The sequence below is a fragment of the Notamacropus eugenii genome, chromosome 3 (assembly GCF_028372415.1).
Source record: "Notamacropus eugenii isolate mMacEug1 chromosome 3, mMacEug1.pri_v2, whole genome shotgun sequence".
Lineage (NCBI taxonomy): Eukaryota > Metazoa > Chordata > Mammalia > Diprotodontia > Macropodidae > Notamacropus > Notamacropus eugenii.
This window is the reverse complement of record NC_092874.1, coordinates 12,858,061-12,876,734: the sequence shown is the minus strand read 5'-3', so window position 1 is coordinate 12,876,734 and position 18,674 is coordinate 12,858,061. Positions and strand designations below refer to the sequence as shown.

The window sequence follows — 18,674 nt, the reverse complement described above, 5'->3', positions numbered from 1 at the left end:
TTTGGGACAGATGCAGCAAAGCAAATGCTTTATAAATGCACATTGGCTTAAATTGTTTCATGAATTCATAGTCCTAGAGTAGGGAGAGACTTCAAAGGCAACTAGTCCTACCCTGTCATTTTAGAGATGTGTAAACTGAGGCACAAAAAGGGGAAGAGACTTGCCCAGGGTGACATGGGGAGCAAGTGGCCAAAGCAGGGTTCAAAGAGGAACCAGTCAGATCACTTTCAGACCTTCCTGATCAAGTTCGAGTTTTGGTTTTGTCTTTGATTCCTCAGCACTTGACCCAATGCCAGGCAGAGGGTAAAAGCTTAACAGATGTTTGGTGACTGGTCATCTGACTGATTGCCTCCCACAATGAGAAGCAGCTTTGGACCACGGAAAGAGTCTGAAGCTGGAAATCACATTCTAGCTCTGACCATGAGCAGGTCTCATCTCTTTGGGACTCAGTTTCCTCCTCTGTAAAGTAACAATGTTTGACTAAGTGATCTCTGAGAGCACTTCCCTTTCTAGAAATACAGAATTCTATATGCCCCTAAGGTTTTTTACAAAACTCCCAGTAGCTCTGTGTTTAATCAGCCAAGCACCAAGCCTTTATTAAGCACTTAATAGATGCCAGGCACTGTGGTAAGCGATAAGGATACGCCTCCCTCCCCCTGCTCAGTACACTCTAGAAATTCTCTCTCTTCTCCAGGATGCTATGTTTGGAGTTCAAAGCCCGATGTAACCTGGGGCCTGCCTACCTCTCCAGTCTTCTCACACCTGACTTCCCCACACAGATTCTTTGATTTATTGACTCTGGCCTCTTGGCTGTTCCTGGAAAAGGACTCTTCATTTCTCAGCTCGAGGGCTTTTCTCTGTTTGTCCCCTGCACCTGGAATGCTCTCACTCCTCATCTCCACTTGCTAGATTCCCTGACTTTCTTGAAGTCTCAACTAAAATTCCAGCTTCTAGAGGAAGCCTTCCCCGGCCACTCTTAAGTCCAGTGCCTTCTCTCTGTTAATTATCTCTCCTTCATCCTGCATAGAATTCATTGTTACGTATTTATTTGTTTGTTGAGTCTCCTTTCAGTTGTGAGCTCCTTGAAAGCAGGGGCTGTCTTTTGATTCTTTTTGCATTTCCAATGCTTACCACAGAACCTGGCACGTAGTAGGAGCTTAATAAAGTCTATTGACTGACTGAGAAAAGCAAAAATAATCCTTGACCTCAAGAAACTTCCAGACAGAAGCACTAAGTTGACTCAACAGAGCTCATAATCAAGGAAGCACTTAGTCAACCAAGGAATATTACAGAGGAGAAAGGAAAGAGTCTAAAATAACCAGGTGGTTTGCTCTGAGTTCCTAAGGAACTTCCTCTCTTGACCCAAAGAAAAGGTATTTCTGCTTTCGCCTTTGGGTTTTTCCAACCACCAGTCTCAGAAGAGACCTCAGAGGCCATTCAGGTCAATTTTCATCTCTGTACATCCCCAGTGGGAAAGCTACTACCTCCTAAGAATGCCCCCAAATGCCTAGGTCATAGATATGGGGCCAAAAAGGACTTGAAAGGACATCTGTTCTAGACCACCTTGGATTACAGATGCAGCAGGAGAATGAGTTTCCACACAGGTTCAATAACTCCAGGGATCACACAGGTAGAAAGAACCAGAGCCAGGGATTAAGCCCTAACTCCAAAACCAGTGAATAAACTGGTCTGTAGTGACCGGAGTGGGACTGTGAAACTGGAGAGAGCCTGAGGAAGATGACATGAATGGAAGGGAAAGTGGTCATTTCTTTCATATCCACCCAAGAATTTCTGGTCATCTCAGAGCTTGGACAACAAGAAGTAGTTTGGATTAGGTTAAGGAAGCTAGATTTGAATCCTTGGTCTGTCACAAATTTCCTGTATGACTGAGTAAATCATGGACCTTTCTAGGCCTCAGTTTTCCCATCTATGAAAGGAGGATAACACCTACCAACAACCCAGGGTTGTTTTGAGCATCAAGTCAGGTGATGGCTGTGACAACTTGTGAAATGTTGCGTCAGTTGAAATGTGAGGTGAAGGATTCACAAGTCTGTATGCTCCTCTCAGTTCTGCCTTAGTTCATTCAAGTAACCTCAAAGAATTAGGAAAACAGGTTCAAATTCCGACAGTCAGTTACTAGCCTTGCCTTGCAGAGTCTCAGTTTTTCCATGAGTAGAAGTAAGAAAAAATAATACTCATCTGGCTATCCACACAGAAAGGTTATCAGGAAAGCAAGGGCTACATAAAGGAAGTTGTTATTAGTCTAGAAAAGCAGTGGGGTATGATGGGAAACACAGTTGATTCTGATGAGCTAGGTCTTCTGCTGAGTAGTTCTCTATCCTTGAGTGAGTCACTTACCTTCATCGTACCTGACCCAGAGTATGGACTTTGGAAATGCATGCTTGTGGATCAGTTAATTCTTTGTGCCTTAGTTTCTAAATCTGTGAAATCGGGTTCAAAATAACTGAACCTTGCAGAGTACTTTTGAAAGCTCAAATGAGATAACATAAATTAAATTATTTTTATAAACCATAAAGCATGGTTTACCTATCAACTATTCTTGTATTACATAATCCTTAGTTCACTACATTTAAAATCTCAAGCAGAAGAGGAGGGTGACAACACTTGCTTTGAGGCAACCACAGACCTTATTAACCTATATGGATCAGAACCACCAGTAATAAAACCATTTTTAGACATCATTTGTAACATGACTTCCAGTAGAGTGTTGTTCTGATGCCTGGGCACCAAAAGGCTAAAACCAGGGCTGTAAGCCCAGCTTTCACAGTTGCTATTGAGCTTAAGAGGTTTGAATATGGCCACGTGAGGGCCTATTTAGCTACCGTTCAATGGCCAACCTTGATAATCTAGGAGAAGTTCATCAGTGAAACTGGCCACAAGGGGGACCAATTTTTCAGCTTTCAAGGATGGGCTGCTTATTAGGACATGGTGGGTTATGATCTGTATTGGTGGGGCGAATGGATACCCACATAGATGGAACCACCAATCTTGGGGTACAAAAGTTTAAAATGGTGGCTTGTTAACACATCTAGGTAAAAATGAATGAAATTAATATAATAGGCTTTGCTTCTTTGTGCTGATAAAGTTAGCATTGTCAGCTATTTGGCCATTATTAGGTGTTTATTGATGTACAATTAGGATGCTTTAAAATATTTCTCATCTATTTCCTTGCAGCATAACTAGGAAGTATGCAGGATATGGAGAATCACTACTACGATAAAGATGGAAGGAAGACAATGATGACCCCTATTTATAGTCAGACATCCGATGCCTTTCTAAGTTTACCAAACCAACCAGTAACTCACCAGAAATAGAAACCAAATCTTTGGGCTTTTCTCATGTGTCACAAGCTGAGTTAATGTCTTTCTATACCATGTTCATCATGGTGTATCTTCATTAAGCCTTGACCTTGTATATCTCAGACAAGAGTGGCAAAGTACCCAGCACTTAGTTAAATAAACATTATTAATGAGAGGGATCCCAGGACTCCAGCACTGGAAAGACACCTGACTGAACCCTTTCATTTTCCTGATTAGAAATATGAAGTCAAAGAATCGAATGACTTTCCTGAGCTCATACATATTCCTGTGAGAGTGAAGATTAGAACCCAGGTCCCTGGATCTGGTATCTTGTTCTCTTTGTCTTGTCTAGCGCTTTGCTGCTTTCTGCCCTCACTCACCTTCTCAGCCACCCTCCCCCTATTATTATCCATCTGTTTTTCTCTGACCCCAACCTCAGAAAACCAGACCAGAGCCCAGATGAGAACTTGAATTTTTCAGGCCCAGAAGAAAGCTATAGAGCCCCCATGCACTCGATGACAGGGAAATACTGCCATGGTTCCCCTTTCTTCAATTTTTCTTTCTCCCACTCACCCTTTCAACCTGGAGGAGTTAAATAGAGGTTAGGGCAGAGTGCAGTAGAAAAAATGATGAATTTGGCCAAGCAGGACCCCAGTGATGCCAGCTCTGGCAGTGGTGACCCATGTGACCTGGGCCAAGATACTTCACCTCTACTTATCTGTTAAATGAGGGCATTGAACAGAATGGCCTATAAGGTTTCTTTTAACTCCAAAGATCCCATGATGCCTTGAGTCACAGAGGGAAAGTGAAAACTTTCATGGGGGACTCTAGCTAGAATGAAAGGACGAACACTTAAACAAATGGAATGTTGCCAAAAATTGGTATTTTATTTGGGAACCAAACAGGGATTTGAAAAATACTCTTTGGTGGAACATTTTTTTTCATGTAAAAGCTTTCTGCAGCCACTGCCAGCAAACGAACAGATATCGACTTTGGGCTGAGTAGGAATAACAAAATATTTTAGCAAATGGTTTGATGCATCACTTCCACAAAGTACACAAACACACACACGCGCGCGCGTGCACACATGCACACACAAACTTGTTATTTGCTGTTAAGTGAGGAGCGGTTTTGCTCTGCTTGGCCCAAAGATCAGAAGTATAAGAGACAAAGGAAACATTTCTAGCCATTTAGCCCATCCAAGAGTAGAAAAGGCTGCTTAGGGTGGGAGTGGGCTCCCTCTCAGTGAGGGGTTTCAGGCAAAATCTGAATTCTCACTTTTCAGGGATAGTCTAGTGAGGATTCACATTTAGCTGTTGGTTGGATTTTAGAGCCACCCAAGTTCCTTCTGACTGAAATTGTGGGATTGTCAGGTAAGAATTTCTCCACAACTTCAGTACTTACACCATAGAAACACATGCAAAAGCACTGGTATTATCAAGATGGTTCGATTGTTGTTATAAAGTAAGCTCCTAGAAGACAAGACTGTCTTTCTCTTTACTTCTCTTTGTGTCCTCAATGTTCAGCACAGTCCTTGGCACTTAGTAGGGACATAATAAATGCTCCTTGTCTTTACTTGTTTCTTGACTATGATGTATTGAAGGTAAGCCTCCTAATTGAAAAGTTTACGTGCTATATGCTTAGGTTGGTGGCTTAGTTGGAAGCCTGGAAATGCCAGTATTATAGGGGAGCACATGTTGGCAAGATTGTTTATAACTAGTTACTGTGAAGGTCTGACTCCTTTGGGATACCCTAACCATGTACAGCAGGAGGGAAGCATGTAGAATCCATCCATCCTCAGGTGATATCAATGGATGCTTTTATCTGAGTGCCACGAAGAGTGTTTGTAGCAGTACCTGACATTCCTAAAGTGCTCTAAGGCTTACCAAACACTTTCTAAATATGATGGAATTTGATCCTCATGAAAATAAGTCTGGGAGCTACATGCTATTATTGTGCCCGTTTTACAGATGAGGCTCAGGATGGTGAAATGATTTGAAAACTATGGTGTCAGAGTCAGAACGTGAACCTGGGGTTTTCCTGGCTTCAAATCTAGCACCATCTTCACCATATCACTCAACCTTATATCAGCATCCTCAGCCAAAGAGCTATGGGGTGTGGGGTTCACTGAGTTTTACTGCCACATCCATTTACCATGACTGCGTCAACATACAAAGCCACCTGGATCATTTGACTGAGCTGCCTGGTCACCAGTCAATTAGTTTGTTTTTGTTGGTGGTGAGTCATTTTTCACTCATGGTCAACCATTAGTGACCCCTTTTGGGGGGGTTTCTTGGCAGAGATACTAGAACGTTCGCCATTTTCTTCTCCAGCTCATTTTACAGACAAGGAAACTGAGGCCGACACGGTTAAGTGACTTGGCCAGGGTCACACAGCTAGTAAATGTCTAAGGCCAGATTTGAACTCGTCTCCCTAACTCCAGGCCCAGCACTCAATCCACTGAACTTCTTAGCTTCCCATTAAGGAGTCAACTCCTTCAAAATAGTTCACTCTTTTTTTTTTTTTTTTTTTTTTTTTTTTTTTTTTTTGAGCAAAGGATGCCTCAGCTGATCTTCATATCAGCATGAGGAATCTTTCAGTTAACAAGCACTAATTAAGCACTCACTTTGTGTCAATATTGGTCTAAGTAGTGGGAGGTCCCTGCCCTCAAGGACCTTACATTCTAATGGGAGAGATGCAGAAATAACTATGCAAGATATGTACAGTGTTGATGGCAATCACAGGAACTAGGAGAGATCTCAAGAAGTCCTCTAGACTAACTCCAAACCCCAACGAAATCCCCATTTTAATATACTCAAACAGTAGCTTTGCCTCTCCGGCCTTTGATCTCCATTGAGGAGAAACCCATCATATTCCAAGTGACTTCCCTTAGCTTTAAACTCAGCAGTTTGGAGTAGATGGCTTCTGAGTTCCCTTTTAGGGATTGAATGATGATCCTGTGACTTCCTGAGGTAGACCATTCTACTTTTCAATAGCTTGAAGTTTTAGATGGAACCTTCCAATGCATTGGGACTCAGGCAGACTATGCTCTTCCCTTCCAAGTGTGTCCTGAAGATGGGCTTATATACTTCTGCAGTTCGGTCCTTCAAAAACCCAGCTGATAGCATAGCCTAGGGCTTTATGTAAAGAAGAAGGGGGGGGGGAGGGAACCAAGATTCCTAGCATCTCAGAATTGGAAAGAGCTTCAGAAGTTACCTAGTCCAACCCATACCTGACAGAGAATTCTCTCTACCTGAGTTCCAACGGGATAATCAGAGGCAGCTCTCCTCCTTAAGAGAATGCCCAGCTATCTTTGGGAATCTCTGCTTAAACACCATTAGTTTGTAAACCCCTTGAGGGGAGGGACCTTCACTTTTTCTTATCTCTATCCCCAGTGCTTAGCATAGTGCCTGTCACACATTAGGGGCCCTAAATAAATAAACAATAAATGCTGGAATTGAATTGAGTGGGAATCTCCAAGTTCTCAAAGCCAAAGAGGAGAGCTTTGGAGTAACCTCCAGAAAAGACTCAGACACAGCCCTACACAAGCTCTAGGTTCCCTTTCACTATCTAGAAGGCAAACAAGAAGCATCATTTTAGTGGTAAAGAGAAAAGCCATTGTTTTCATCCAGAGTGATAAAGCTTAAGGAATGCATAAAGCCCTCAAAAGTCAGTCATAAGGAGGCAGCCCACAGGAGACAAGGAGGAATTAGGAAGCCTGACTAGCTATCTTTTTTTCTATAAATAACTATTTTTGCAATGAAGTATATTGATGGCAGTTCTCCTTTGGAAAGCGACAATCTTGGCTCAAACAACTATTGCTGGATGGGCAACCAGGAAGCACTGAATGATTAACTGGCTATAAGAAGCCATCCAGGGAACTGACCTTTGCCATGAATTAAAAACTTTTTTTTATCTCTTGGGATAGCAATATCTGTGTCAGGCAAGTGGGGCTGGAGCCAAGAATGACCCAACTGATCAAGTTTTCATATCACTTATTCACTGTGTTGAAGGGGGATAAGAAGAGATATTTTCAGTGAATGGCTATGTTTACACAGCATGGTTGGAAGGGAGATACTCTAACCAACTTTGTTTAATTATAAGCAACATTGAGATCATACCACAAGACAAATAAATGGCTTATCCATTTCCAAAGAACATAACTAGTCTTTGAGTAATTCCTTGCCACAGATACTCATTTAAAGAATGGAAGGGGTGGTCAAAATGCTGACTCTTGGTCAATAAGGTGACTTCGGGTTGGGAAAGGATGGGATTGAAATAGACACCTGCATGGTACACATGAGCAAGAAGGCTAGATTTATTATTATTATTATTATTATTATTATTATTGTGAGGAACAGGCCAGTTTTAACAGGTGTGTTTTTTTTTTTAAAAACAAAACTTCTTTAATAGCTAGAAAATATTATCATTTCCCCCAAATATTTAATGGCTTTGGAAGAAAGTTCATTCAGAAAGGTTGAAAAGAAACTGGAAAATGGCACTGAATTTTTTGTTTCTTGACTAAATATTTTCTTTTTGGACTTAGCAAAAGCAAAGCTAGAGGAAAACTCAATTTGGCAGCTAAAAGCCTTTGCAGTCTGGCCCCAGCCCTCCTTTCCAGGATCATTACACATTATTCCTCTTCCCACATTCTCCATTCCAGCCAAACTGGCCGAGTTGATCTTTCTGAATTCAGCATTACATCTTTCATCTCCAGGCATCTTCCCAGGTTTTCCCTCCTCAGTCAGTGAATTAGAACGCTGAACTTCCTTCAAGGGCCCTCTTTCTAGAGGAAGACTTTCCTAAACTCTTAGTTCTTAGAGCCCCCTCTCTCCTCAAATTATTTGATATCTTTTTAGCTATATAAATGTAACACACATACACATACACATACACACACACACATACACACACACTCACCCCCCCCCACAATATTGTTTAGAAGTTTAATGAGGAAAGAGATCAGTTTTTGTTTTGTTTTTGTATCTTTGATATTTATAACTTTTCCCTGCAAACTCTAGGAGCTTAATATATGCCTGTTGGGCTCAATTATCTCTTTTATGCACTTTGAAGATTAAGTATAGGTTTTCATTTCACAGTTTCCCTAGATTTATATAGTACACTGGTTTATCAATATACTTTCAGGGAAGGAAAATTTATTTGAATACTGAAGCAAATGAAACAATTATTAATCACAGACATATATATGGGGCCAATCATGCTATGAATTCCCAAGTTAGATGCAAAGATTTGACCTGCTTTGGGACAGGAGCACTATAAGCCTCTCTTCTCCCCTCCCCCCACTATCTGCAGCTGTTAGTACTACAGGAAAGAGTTTACAATATGTAATTCCACTTTTATCAAGGTCAAAAGGAGATAGGGGATACAGAAACCAACTCCCCAGTGATTGCCACCAATATTAGCCAGGAAGATGTTCTGTTGCCTTCTATCTTGTTTCTGGTGAAGGTCATATGGGCTATTTTCTTTAAAAAAAAAAAAAAAGTTCCTTTGTTCATTTCTTAGGGGAAAAAAGCCTGTATGTTTTCAACTTTCTTTATATCTCTGTTCCCTCTGCCAACAGCCCTTTCGCACTCAAAACAAAGTCAAGTGCAAGTCACATCGTCATTTCTCTGATGGTATGGTCTTCTTCTCCAACAAAGAACAAACATAAGAGTAAGTATCTTCTCTGCATCTTAGAAAGTTATCTGTAGATCACTGAGAGACCAGTGACTTTCCCAGAGTCATATAGACATGATGTGTCAAAGGGAAGACTTGAACCCAGGGCTTTCTGGTCCCAAGGCTGGCTCTCTATCCACCATGCTTCCTCTGTGGAGTTCCATAGATGTTGCATTCTCTCTTAACAATTTAAACTTCTTGAATTTAGAGATGGTTTCACTTATATTTTTGAAAGGTGTGTTGAATTGAATTGAATGATAGGAGATGCAAAGTCAGATTTTGAGAAAGACAAACCCTTTTTGGGGGTTGAACTGAAATGTAAATCTGATGACAAGATTGATAAGGAAACTAAGGAACAGGCCTTTAAAAGAAGGTGTAGATGTGATAGTCCAGCGGCAATAGCTGTCTACTGAATAAATAAGTGACCATATTCCTGAGCACTGACAGATTAATCGTGTCCATCCGCTCCTGCCCAGGTGAACCCTTAGCCCACTGGCTTTGATTTTATGAAATATTGAATGTCAACAATTGTAGGAAAATTATGTTTTGTAAGGGATATAACTAGCCTTGAGTAGACAAAAATGTGCATAGGGTCCCTCTTACCTCCCTTTCCCTGTCAGATGCCTGGGACCTCAGGTCATCCTGTTCCAATCTGTTTCTAGGGAAAGTAGCCTACTAAGTTAATTCACACTAAGGTGTTAGTGACCATGTGTTACTTTAAAGGGGAATTATCTACAGAGAGCAATACTTAGTTGATCTCTAATGTTGACATTAAAGGCAGAAAGTACCAATTTGGTGAATAAAAGGGACATCAGTGTTCCTCAAAGGATACCCTGGCGACGATCATTTAGGCTTTTATTCAGGGATGACTCTTTAGCTTATCAAATACTTTCTATACTTCTGCCAACATTTCAAACAAAAGACTGTTCCTTTGAAAGCCTGTTTCAGGTGGCTCAAATTTCTGTGTTGCCTTTCCAAAAAGAGCCTTGTGTTGGGGATGCACAGAGACTTCCAAGAGCTAGTAATGAGATTCTTAAATACTGAGCTACAAGAACACAGTTAAGTGGAGTCCTAAGTCCCCAGGTCCACATATCTGAACCTTGCCTGAAACAAAATCCTCTTCTTTCATCCTCACTTATCCTTCTTTTACTTATTTTTGTTCAGTTGTCTCAATCATCTCCAACTCTCTATGACCTGATTTGGGGTTTTCTTGGCAAAGATACTGAAGTAGTTTGAGATTTTCTTCTCTCACTCATTTTACAGATGAAGAAACTGCGACAAACACACTTAAGTAACTTGTCCAGAGTCACACAGCTATTAAGTGTCTGAGTCCAGATTTGAACTCAGGAAGATGAGTATTCTTGATGTCAAATCTGCCTCTCTATCATTCTTGTTTACATCTATGAAATGAATTATGAAAAGAGCCTATGGATGGAGTGAAAAGAACACTTGTTTGTGCACCAGGGGTCCCAGGTTCAACTCCTGACTCTATCCGTTGGTATCTACATAATGTGGGGCATGGCCCTTTTTCCCCTCTTGGCTTCAGTTCCTCATTTATTAAAATGAAAAAAATATTAAAATTTTAATAAAGGGCAGGTTTCAAAATTCATGACTGATGACTTTGAGATCCTGCATTATAGGAACAGCAGAGATATTTTTATATGACATGAACATCACCAAATTTTACATAGACTATTGGAGTAAATTTTCTATTTCTGAGTTTTAGCATTACTGCGCCAGTCATTTGATGTTCAATCTATTTAGCAACCAAAATGGCCAAACAACCTTCAGAATTTCCTAGCTCAATTTCCGCCATGAGTTAGGGGGGCACGTTTACTACTTTAGAGTTTTGATGCCTTTCTCACTCTATAACTTTGACCTGAAAAGAATAAAAATTCACTATCTGTAAATGTTCCAGATTATAAACATTTGATAACAAGCTCCTTAAAAGCCTATCATGTCTTTGGCTGTGAATCTCCCCAGTGTCAATATGCAATGTCCTCCACATCACAGATAATCAATGTTTGTTGAGTGAAACATTGTTATTGTTAAGAATGATCCCATGTCCATTATCAAAATTCAGAGACAGAGTCAGAATCCTGCAAATTCTTAGGATCAAGACCTGAATGGAACCTTAAAAGTCAGCTAGTCCCAGACTGAAACCCATAGAGTCACTTTTCTAAGGTCAAAGGCAGTTTCCTGTAAAAAACAAATAAATTGACCTTGCTGAGCCTCAGGTGACTAAGAATGGAATTATTACTTTTTTCGAAAGGAGTAGTGGATCACAGGAATTATCACAGGAGCTGAAATGGTGCCCAGTGTAACATCCTCATCTTATAAAAGGGGAAACTGAGCACAGTGATGCAAAGAAACTTACCCCAGATCACCTAGGTGGTTGAGTGACTGAGGCAAGATTCTAACTGATTTTAAATAAAAGGTTCTTAGATGTAAGTTCTTTGAGGGAAGAGACTGGTTTTATTTTCTTTTCTTTGAATTGCCCAGCTCTTGGCATAGCTCAGCATATTATAGGCTTTTAATAAATGCTTATTGTATTGAATTAGATTAAATGGAAAACGTGTTATCTGCCTTAGTTGAGCGAGTTTACAACTACAATTCCCTGTGATGTTAAGCTTCTGTCTGGCACATAGTAGGTATTTAATAAATACTGATTATTAAATATGTACCTTGGGACCTGTAGTTTTATAATCAAAGTATTTCAGTTTACTTTGATCTCTAAATTCTAAAAAATGTATACACCTGAAAGCTAGAAAGATTTGGATTCAAGTCCAGTCTTGGCACTTCTGTCAGTTAGTCAATAATTTATCAAGTGCCTACTGTGTGCCAGGCACTGTGATAAGCACTAGGGTCCTGAAGAAGCTCACAATCTAATAGAGGAGACAACAATCATAAGTCAAACAAGCTAGATACAGGACAAATAGGAAATAATTGAGAGGAAAGGCATTTGAAGGAAGGGTATTGGGGAAACCTGTAGAAAGGAATTTAGTTTGGACCTAAAGGGAGACAGTAGGTGAACTGAGGAAGGAAAGCTTTCCAGGCATGGGAAATAACCAGAGAAACTGTCCAGAGCTGAGAGATGGAGAATCTTCATCTTGGAACAGCCAAGAGGCCAGTGTCACTGGATTAAAGAGTACACATTGGAGAGAAAGGTGTGAGAAGATTGGAAATACAGGAGAAGGTTTGGTTATGAAGGGCTCTGCATCCCAAACAGAAGTTCTATATTTTATTCTGGAGATGATAGGAAGCCACTGGAGTATACTGAATAGGGAGTGGGAGAGGCATGATCAGACCTATATTTTAGGAAAATCACTTTGATGGCTGAATGGAGGGTGGGGAGAGTGGGGAGAGACTTGGGGCAGGCAGACCCATGAGCAGCTATCATAGTGATCAAGGTGTAAGGGGATGAGGGCCTGCACCAGATGGGGATGGTGTCAGAAACAAGAAGATACTGCAAAGGTGAAAATGACAGGCCTTGGCATCAGCTTGGGCATGAGAAATGAGTGATGGTGAGGAATTCAGGATGACTCCTAGAGCAGAGCCTGAAGGATTGGAAGGGTGGTACTGCCCTCTCTAGTACTGGGAAGGTCTGAGGTGGGAAGGGTTTTTCAGAGGGAGAATACTGAGTTCCATTTTAGGCATGTTAAGTTTAGTATAGTTAGTTATTGGACATTCAGTTTGGGATGAGTGAAACAAAATTGCAGGGGCAAGAAAGCAGAGAGGTTGGGGCAGGGTAGGTAGACTTGAGAATCTTCAGTATAGACAATAGGTGGTGATTAAATCTATGGAGGCTGAGAAGAGCCCCCAGTGAAGCAGTATAGTGGGAGAGCAGAAGGGTCAAAACATCACCTTAGGGGATTCCTACATTTAGAAGGTATAATCTCAAGGTGGACAGAGCAAAGGAGACCGAGAAGGAGGTAGGAGGAAAACTAAGAGAGAGTGGGTTCCAGAAAACCTAGAGAGAAGAGAGTCTCAAGGAGGAGGGATCAACAGTGTCATTCACAAGGTGCAGAGAACTCCAGCAGAATGAAGATTGAGAGAAAACCAATGTATTTGACAAGTAAGAGATTGGTAACTTTGGAAATAGCAGTTTTTGTGGCCTGGGAAGCTAGATTGTAAGAGAGTGAAAGGAAAGAAAGGGAACATCTATTGAAGATGGATTTCTCAAGGATTTTAGATATAAAGTGAAGAAGAGATATAGGACGATAGTGGGCAGGGAGGGATCAAGTGAGGGTTTTTACAGGATGGAGAACACATGGGCAGGATTTTCGGCAGCTAGGAAATGAACCGGCAGAGAGGGAAAGATTGAAAATGAGTAACAAAGGCAGGGATGACAGAGGAGGCAAGCAATCTATTTGAGGAGATAGGGTGAATGAGGCTGCTTGAACTTGTAGAAGGGTTACCCTTTGAAAGCAGTAAGGCCACCTCATTATGTGAAACAGGGGTAAAAGAGACAGAAGGCATCTGATTGACAGGAGACAAGGATGAGGGGAGAAGAGGGAGCATGTGGCAAATGACCTCAGTTGTTTTCTGGAAAATAGGAGCAAGAATCTCAGCTCCAAGGGTGAGGGGAGGTCTGAGGAGGGAGAAGAAGCTTTGGAAGACACTGTGGAGAGTGGGATACCCTGCTAGTGCCCCAGGTGACTGTTAGGCTATTAGGTCTGTATGAGACTGCAAGGTATAGAGAAGGTGCCTAGCTTCACTGGGAGAGAGAATTCCCTACTTATAAAGCTCTAAACACTAAAAAAGAAATCCCAGGTCCTGGCTTAAGTCTAACCCTCATACATATATCCTGTAGGTCAGAAGCCTTTTGCATAGTGTTAAGAGTTAACAGACAGAAGGCTGTGTTTGAGGTAGAGCACGTAATCAAGTCATCACCAAGTACTTATTAAATGCTTTTTATGTTTCAAGAATTCTTCTAAGCCCTCAAAATACAGGTACAAGGTACCTTAGTGACAGCAACCCTAGTGTCTTCTTTTCAACAGAAGAACACCTTAGGGAGCTCTCAAAGTAACCCTGAGAGTTGCAAAGCACCCCAAGTGTGCAAAGTGATTGAGAACACTGGCATATTCCCTACAAAAAAATTAACCCCACTTCTCCTGCAGGCTAATGACCCTGAACCTGTATGTGCACTATTCAGGTATAGAATGTTTCACCTGCAAAAAGCTACCTTGTCAGTTTCTTTTAAAATGGGACTAAAGGGGATTATGTGTGAATACACCATGCCTTCTTCCATCAGGTTGGTAATTATTTATGCTGAATGTTGCACTTTTTCCTCACTTTATAAATGTTACTTTGAATTCCCAGAAGTAGCCCCCCTCCATCACAAAGTAACCACAAGGAAAAGTAATTTTGATTGCTATTTTTTTTTCATATGGAGCTGGATGGAGACAGAATCTCAGAGAATGAAATATTAGTTAGTTATATCTGAAACTATTTAGGGAAGCTAAACTCCCTAAAGGAGGCTAATGGTGATTCCAGTATAAATCTTATTTTATAGGGTTAAGACTTGGTCACTTTAATTAGCTTCAAGCAGAAACTTGGCATAGAAAACCCAAGTGTGGGAGTTGATTTTATTCCACCAAATAACTACCATTAGCTAAACTCCCTTAGCTCTTGGGAGGTCAAAGGAAGGTGTTCCTAGGGCTGACGTAAAGGTGAACATCAAAATTCAAAAAACGTAGACCCTGGCAAAGTTAAGAGTATAAGTGAGACGAACTTAACTGTTTTCAAACCAAGAGATCCTTCAGGTCCTGATATCAGGACTTAAGAGAGGAAGCCAGAGTGAATGGTGAGGGAGTCAGGGAGGTCCCAAAGCTCTGAATCCTAGCTCTGAAACAACTCACCTTACTTATCTGGGCCTCAGTTTCTTCCTCTGTAAAATAGGATATTAATATCTGTGTGCTCTCTAGCTTATAGGATTGGGGGGCTCCAGGCAAAGGTCTTTTGCACAAAGAGGCTAGGCCGTGTAGTATGTACCCTAGTATTCCATGGGGCTAAGGACCACTTGGTGCTACTACCTGAATGAGAGTGGCAGGGGGTAGGAGGGATAGATCATTGATCATGGTTCTAAAGGTGGATGGGACTTTGGAAGTCACCTAGGAGCCCCTTCCTTTTCCAGGGGAGCAAGCTGGAACCCATGGAGTTATAAGTGACTGGCCCAAGTCAAATAAATGCCAGAGGCATGATTGAAAGCCAAGCCCTCAGATTTCAGAGCCAGTGCTGTTCCCCTCTTCCTCCCTCACGGGGATTTGCAGTAATGTGTTTATTATGGTAGCTATAATGTTTAAGTGACAGTTCTCAGTTAAAAGGCAGAGCACTGGAGTGGAAAGAATACTGGATTTGGAGTCAAAGTACATGGATTCATTCCTATTTTTCCACTTACGATTGCCGGTGTGACCTTGGGTAAAGCATTTAACCTCGCCGAGCCTCAGTTTCGCCATCTGTAAAATGAATAGGTTGGGCTAACTGGCCCTCTCCGTGTATGGATGTAGGACCAAGGAAATCTGCCTCACTGCCCCCACATCCGATCGAATAGTCAGTCCTTGGTCTCCGGGTCAGTAAATGAGGACTGGGAACATAGACTGTAGAGTGTCCTTCTCCAAGGAGGCACTGGAATGTCTAACTTTGTTTTAGTCTCTTAGTAAACAGAAGCTGGATTCCAGGCTCTCCAGTTCCAGGCTTTCTCACTGTGCTGTCCCTAATCCCTGGCCCTGAGCGAAGGGAACGTGATCCACCTGGCCCAGCCGGAGGCACCTGCTTCGGGGACCTCCTGGGGGGCAACTGTGAAACGCGCAGACCTGCCAGCTCCGCAGCTAGCCACTAGCTGAAACCTGGCCTGAGTCAGTCCAGGTGCCGGAGCCTCTCTCCTGATAAAGCCAGCGCTTTCTTCTCTTTATCTGGCTGCAGTGCCAGCTGACTGGCAGGCAGTGTGCCCCCCGCGCCCGAGACCCCTGCCACTCCGCCCACAAAGGCAGACCACTTACCGCCGCTCTGTCCTAGTCCGAAAGCCATGGAGAAGAGGCAGGCGGCCCCGAGCACGGGCCCCGGGGCTCGGCGGCCCTTTTGCAGGCATACCATGCCGGCAGCAGTCCAGAGAGCCAAGGCCGAGCCCCACATCGCTCACAGCGCCCGGCGGGCGGCTCCTCCTGGAGGCTGTCTTCAGGCTCTGGGGCTCGTCTCCCGCCTCGGTCCGGGGTAGCCCGGCGGGGAAGTCCTTCGGGGCCAAGTTTTAGTCCCACGTTTCTTCCCGCCCCTGGCAGGGGTCGGTGCCTCGGGGCGCCCTCTTGGCAGGGAGCAGGAGCAGGGCCAGGGCCCGAGCGGGGCACAGCATGTCAGAACGACCGCAGGAATCCGGGCGCTTCGCACAATAGGCTCGAGAGCTTGGACCGAGCGCGAAGGCGAGGCGAGGCGGAGGCGGGGGCGGAGAGGGGTGGCGGACTCAGCCCGGCTGGGGCCCCGCGGCGGCGGCTGTGGAGAAGGGCAGCGGCGGGCGGTCCCGCTTCATTCAGAGCGAGCCTCGGAGCCAGCGCACGGGGGCCGGCTCAGCTGCCCGCGCCCCAGCCCCCGCTCGGTCGGCCCGGGACAAAGGGCTTTTGTTCCCAGCCTCTGCCCGAGGCCGCCCCCGACGGAGCTGCTGCGGCATAAATCAGCTCCGCCGGGAGCTGGCCCCAAACAAAGCGCCCAGGGGGAGAGGCGGGGGCTGGGGGGAGAGGCGCCGGGCCGAGAGATCTCAGCCCGGCGCAGAGAACCGACAGTCCCAGGCTGGGAAGAAGAGGCTCCCAGCCACAGGTGGGCAGATCAGCCGAGCCACAGGTGGGCAGATCAGCCGAGCCACAGGTGGGCAGCCCCGCCGTACCTGTACTCCTGGGGCGCCCAGCTCCTGCTCACCTCAGCCTCTGGGCCCTGGTGGAGGGAGGCAATGGACGGCCCCAAAGATCAGCCCCTCTTGGGTTGGCGCTGAGCAGAGGAGACACGGAATCGGTGTCACTTCCCGGGTGGCAGAAGTCGCGCGCGGGACCCGCTCCAGTCCCGGCGCACAAGCAGCGGCGCCGTCGAGTTTTTAGGCAGTCGGGCAGCGGAGGCTGCTTTGGAGACTAGGTGAAGGGGGCGGGCGCGGGGGGTGTGGTGGGACTAGAGGGGCCCCGGGTACGTCCCGGGGGGAAGAGGTAAGAGGGGGATGGGCTCCCCTCCTCCTTCTCCTCCCCCCCTCCCCCTCCAGAGAGGAAGAGAGAACTAAGCAGAGGCTCTCGCCGCTGTCCAGGCGCTGCAGCCCCCAGAGTCCAGGGGCCTAGAGCGCAGCCGGAGCGGGGGGCAGCTCCCAGCAGCGGGGATCTGGGGGAGGGGGCTGCTGCGCAGGAGGGGGTCCTGGCTAGGCCCAGATCGTCCCGTCGGGGCCCCGGGGCAGCCTGGGACTGCCTGGGACCTGGCAACTTCAGCGGCTGGCCGGTTGCTAAGAGACCAGCGCGGGTTTCACGCAGATCTGGGCTGGGGCCGCGGCGGCCGCGGGCGCGTGGGCGGGACATTGGTAAAGCATGAAGTCACCGGCCCACACTCTTTCTTTGTTTTGCTCAGCCCAGTGCGTCTGGATGTGAATGTGTTTTCTCTCCCTTGCTCCCCCCTCCCCGTTACCCCAGGGTCTGAGTGGCTGAACTCGGTCCACATCGCAACTTCAGCAGCATCTCCCCCCACCCCCTCCCAGCCCCATCAGCTTCCCGAGCCTCCCTCTCGTTTCTCCAGCTTGAGCAGCAGCGGTTCACAGAGCTCGCCTCCACGCCTAGCTGGTCCGGCAGACCGCCCGCTGATCCCGATGTACTCACTGACCAGGAGCTGCTCCCCCACTGTGGGGGGATCCCCATAGCTGTCAACGCTCTCCTGCATCCTCCGATCACACCATGCGCCCCTGCTCCCCAGCTCTGAGGGTCCTAGGCAGGCGGGTGTCAGTAGCATAGGAGTGTGGCCCTCTTCCTGGTTCTTCCCCCGCGGCCATCCCCTCCCCCAGCTGGCCTCAGCCACTCCACTCCAGGTAGTACCGGGTTCTCACCCATCATTAAGTGGTGGCTCAGCTTTCGCCCCACTTCAGTGTAGCCTGGGTCCACAGCGACCCGAGAGAACAGAGTTTAAAGACCTACACACAGAGAGATACCAGACATAGATCGAGAGGTAGACAGATCCATTGACCTTTCCAGACCTGGAGTCTGTAGAGAAAAATGGGGAAGTGGTGAATGCAGCCTGCCCCCCAAGCCCTTTCACTGCCACCGTCCAACTATGGCCAGGCTGGAACCTCTGCATGCCCCACCCTCATTCCCTGCAAATGTTCTTCTTTCGAAGGGTATCCGTTGTATAGGCTTGTTCTTGCAAAGTTAACTGGTCCCCCTGCCTCTGAATTGACTACCCTCACCAAAAGCATTTAGAATGTTTGGGACCCCTTGGAACAGGTAAAGGAAAAAAGTTATCAGTATCCCCATCTGCACAGTCTGGTGAAATGGAAGGGGAGGGGAGTTGGAGGCAGGGGGCTCGGGCTGGCATCCTTACATTTTCTTTCCTTTTGCTCCTCCCCCTCATTCTCACTCTCTGTCTCTCTCTGTCTCTCTGTCTGTCTTTGTCTCTCTGTCCCTCTCTGTCTCTGTCTCTCTGTCTCTGTCTCTCTGTCTGTCTCTGTCT

The 18,674-nt window shown here is 45.1% G+C and overlaps 1 protein-coding gene across 7 annotated transcripts in view; it reads right to left on the bottom strand.

Moving 5' to 3' along the window:
* The window catches only part of ITGB8 (integrin subunit beta 8), a 114,526-nt gene extending 96,888 nt beyond the window's left edge, over window positions 1-17,638 (bottom strand). For 2 of the 7 annotated variants that reach the window (XM_072650869.1, XM_072650872.1), the window contains exon 1: window positions 15,998-17,630. In XM_072650869.1, the coding sequence (XP_072506970.1) occupies window positions 15,998-16,130 (133 nt within the window). In that variant the 5' untranslated portion in view covers window positions 16,131-17,630. The other 5 variants (XM_072650870.1, XM_072650873.1, XM_072650875.1 and 2 more) reach the window with 4 other exon arrangements.
* Between the last annotated feature and the right edge of the window lie 1,036 nt (window positions 17,639-18,674).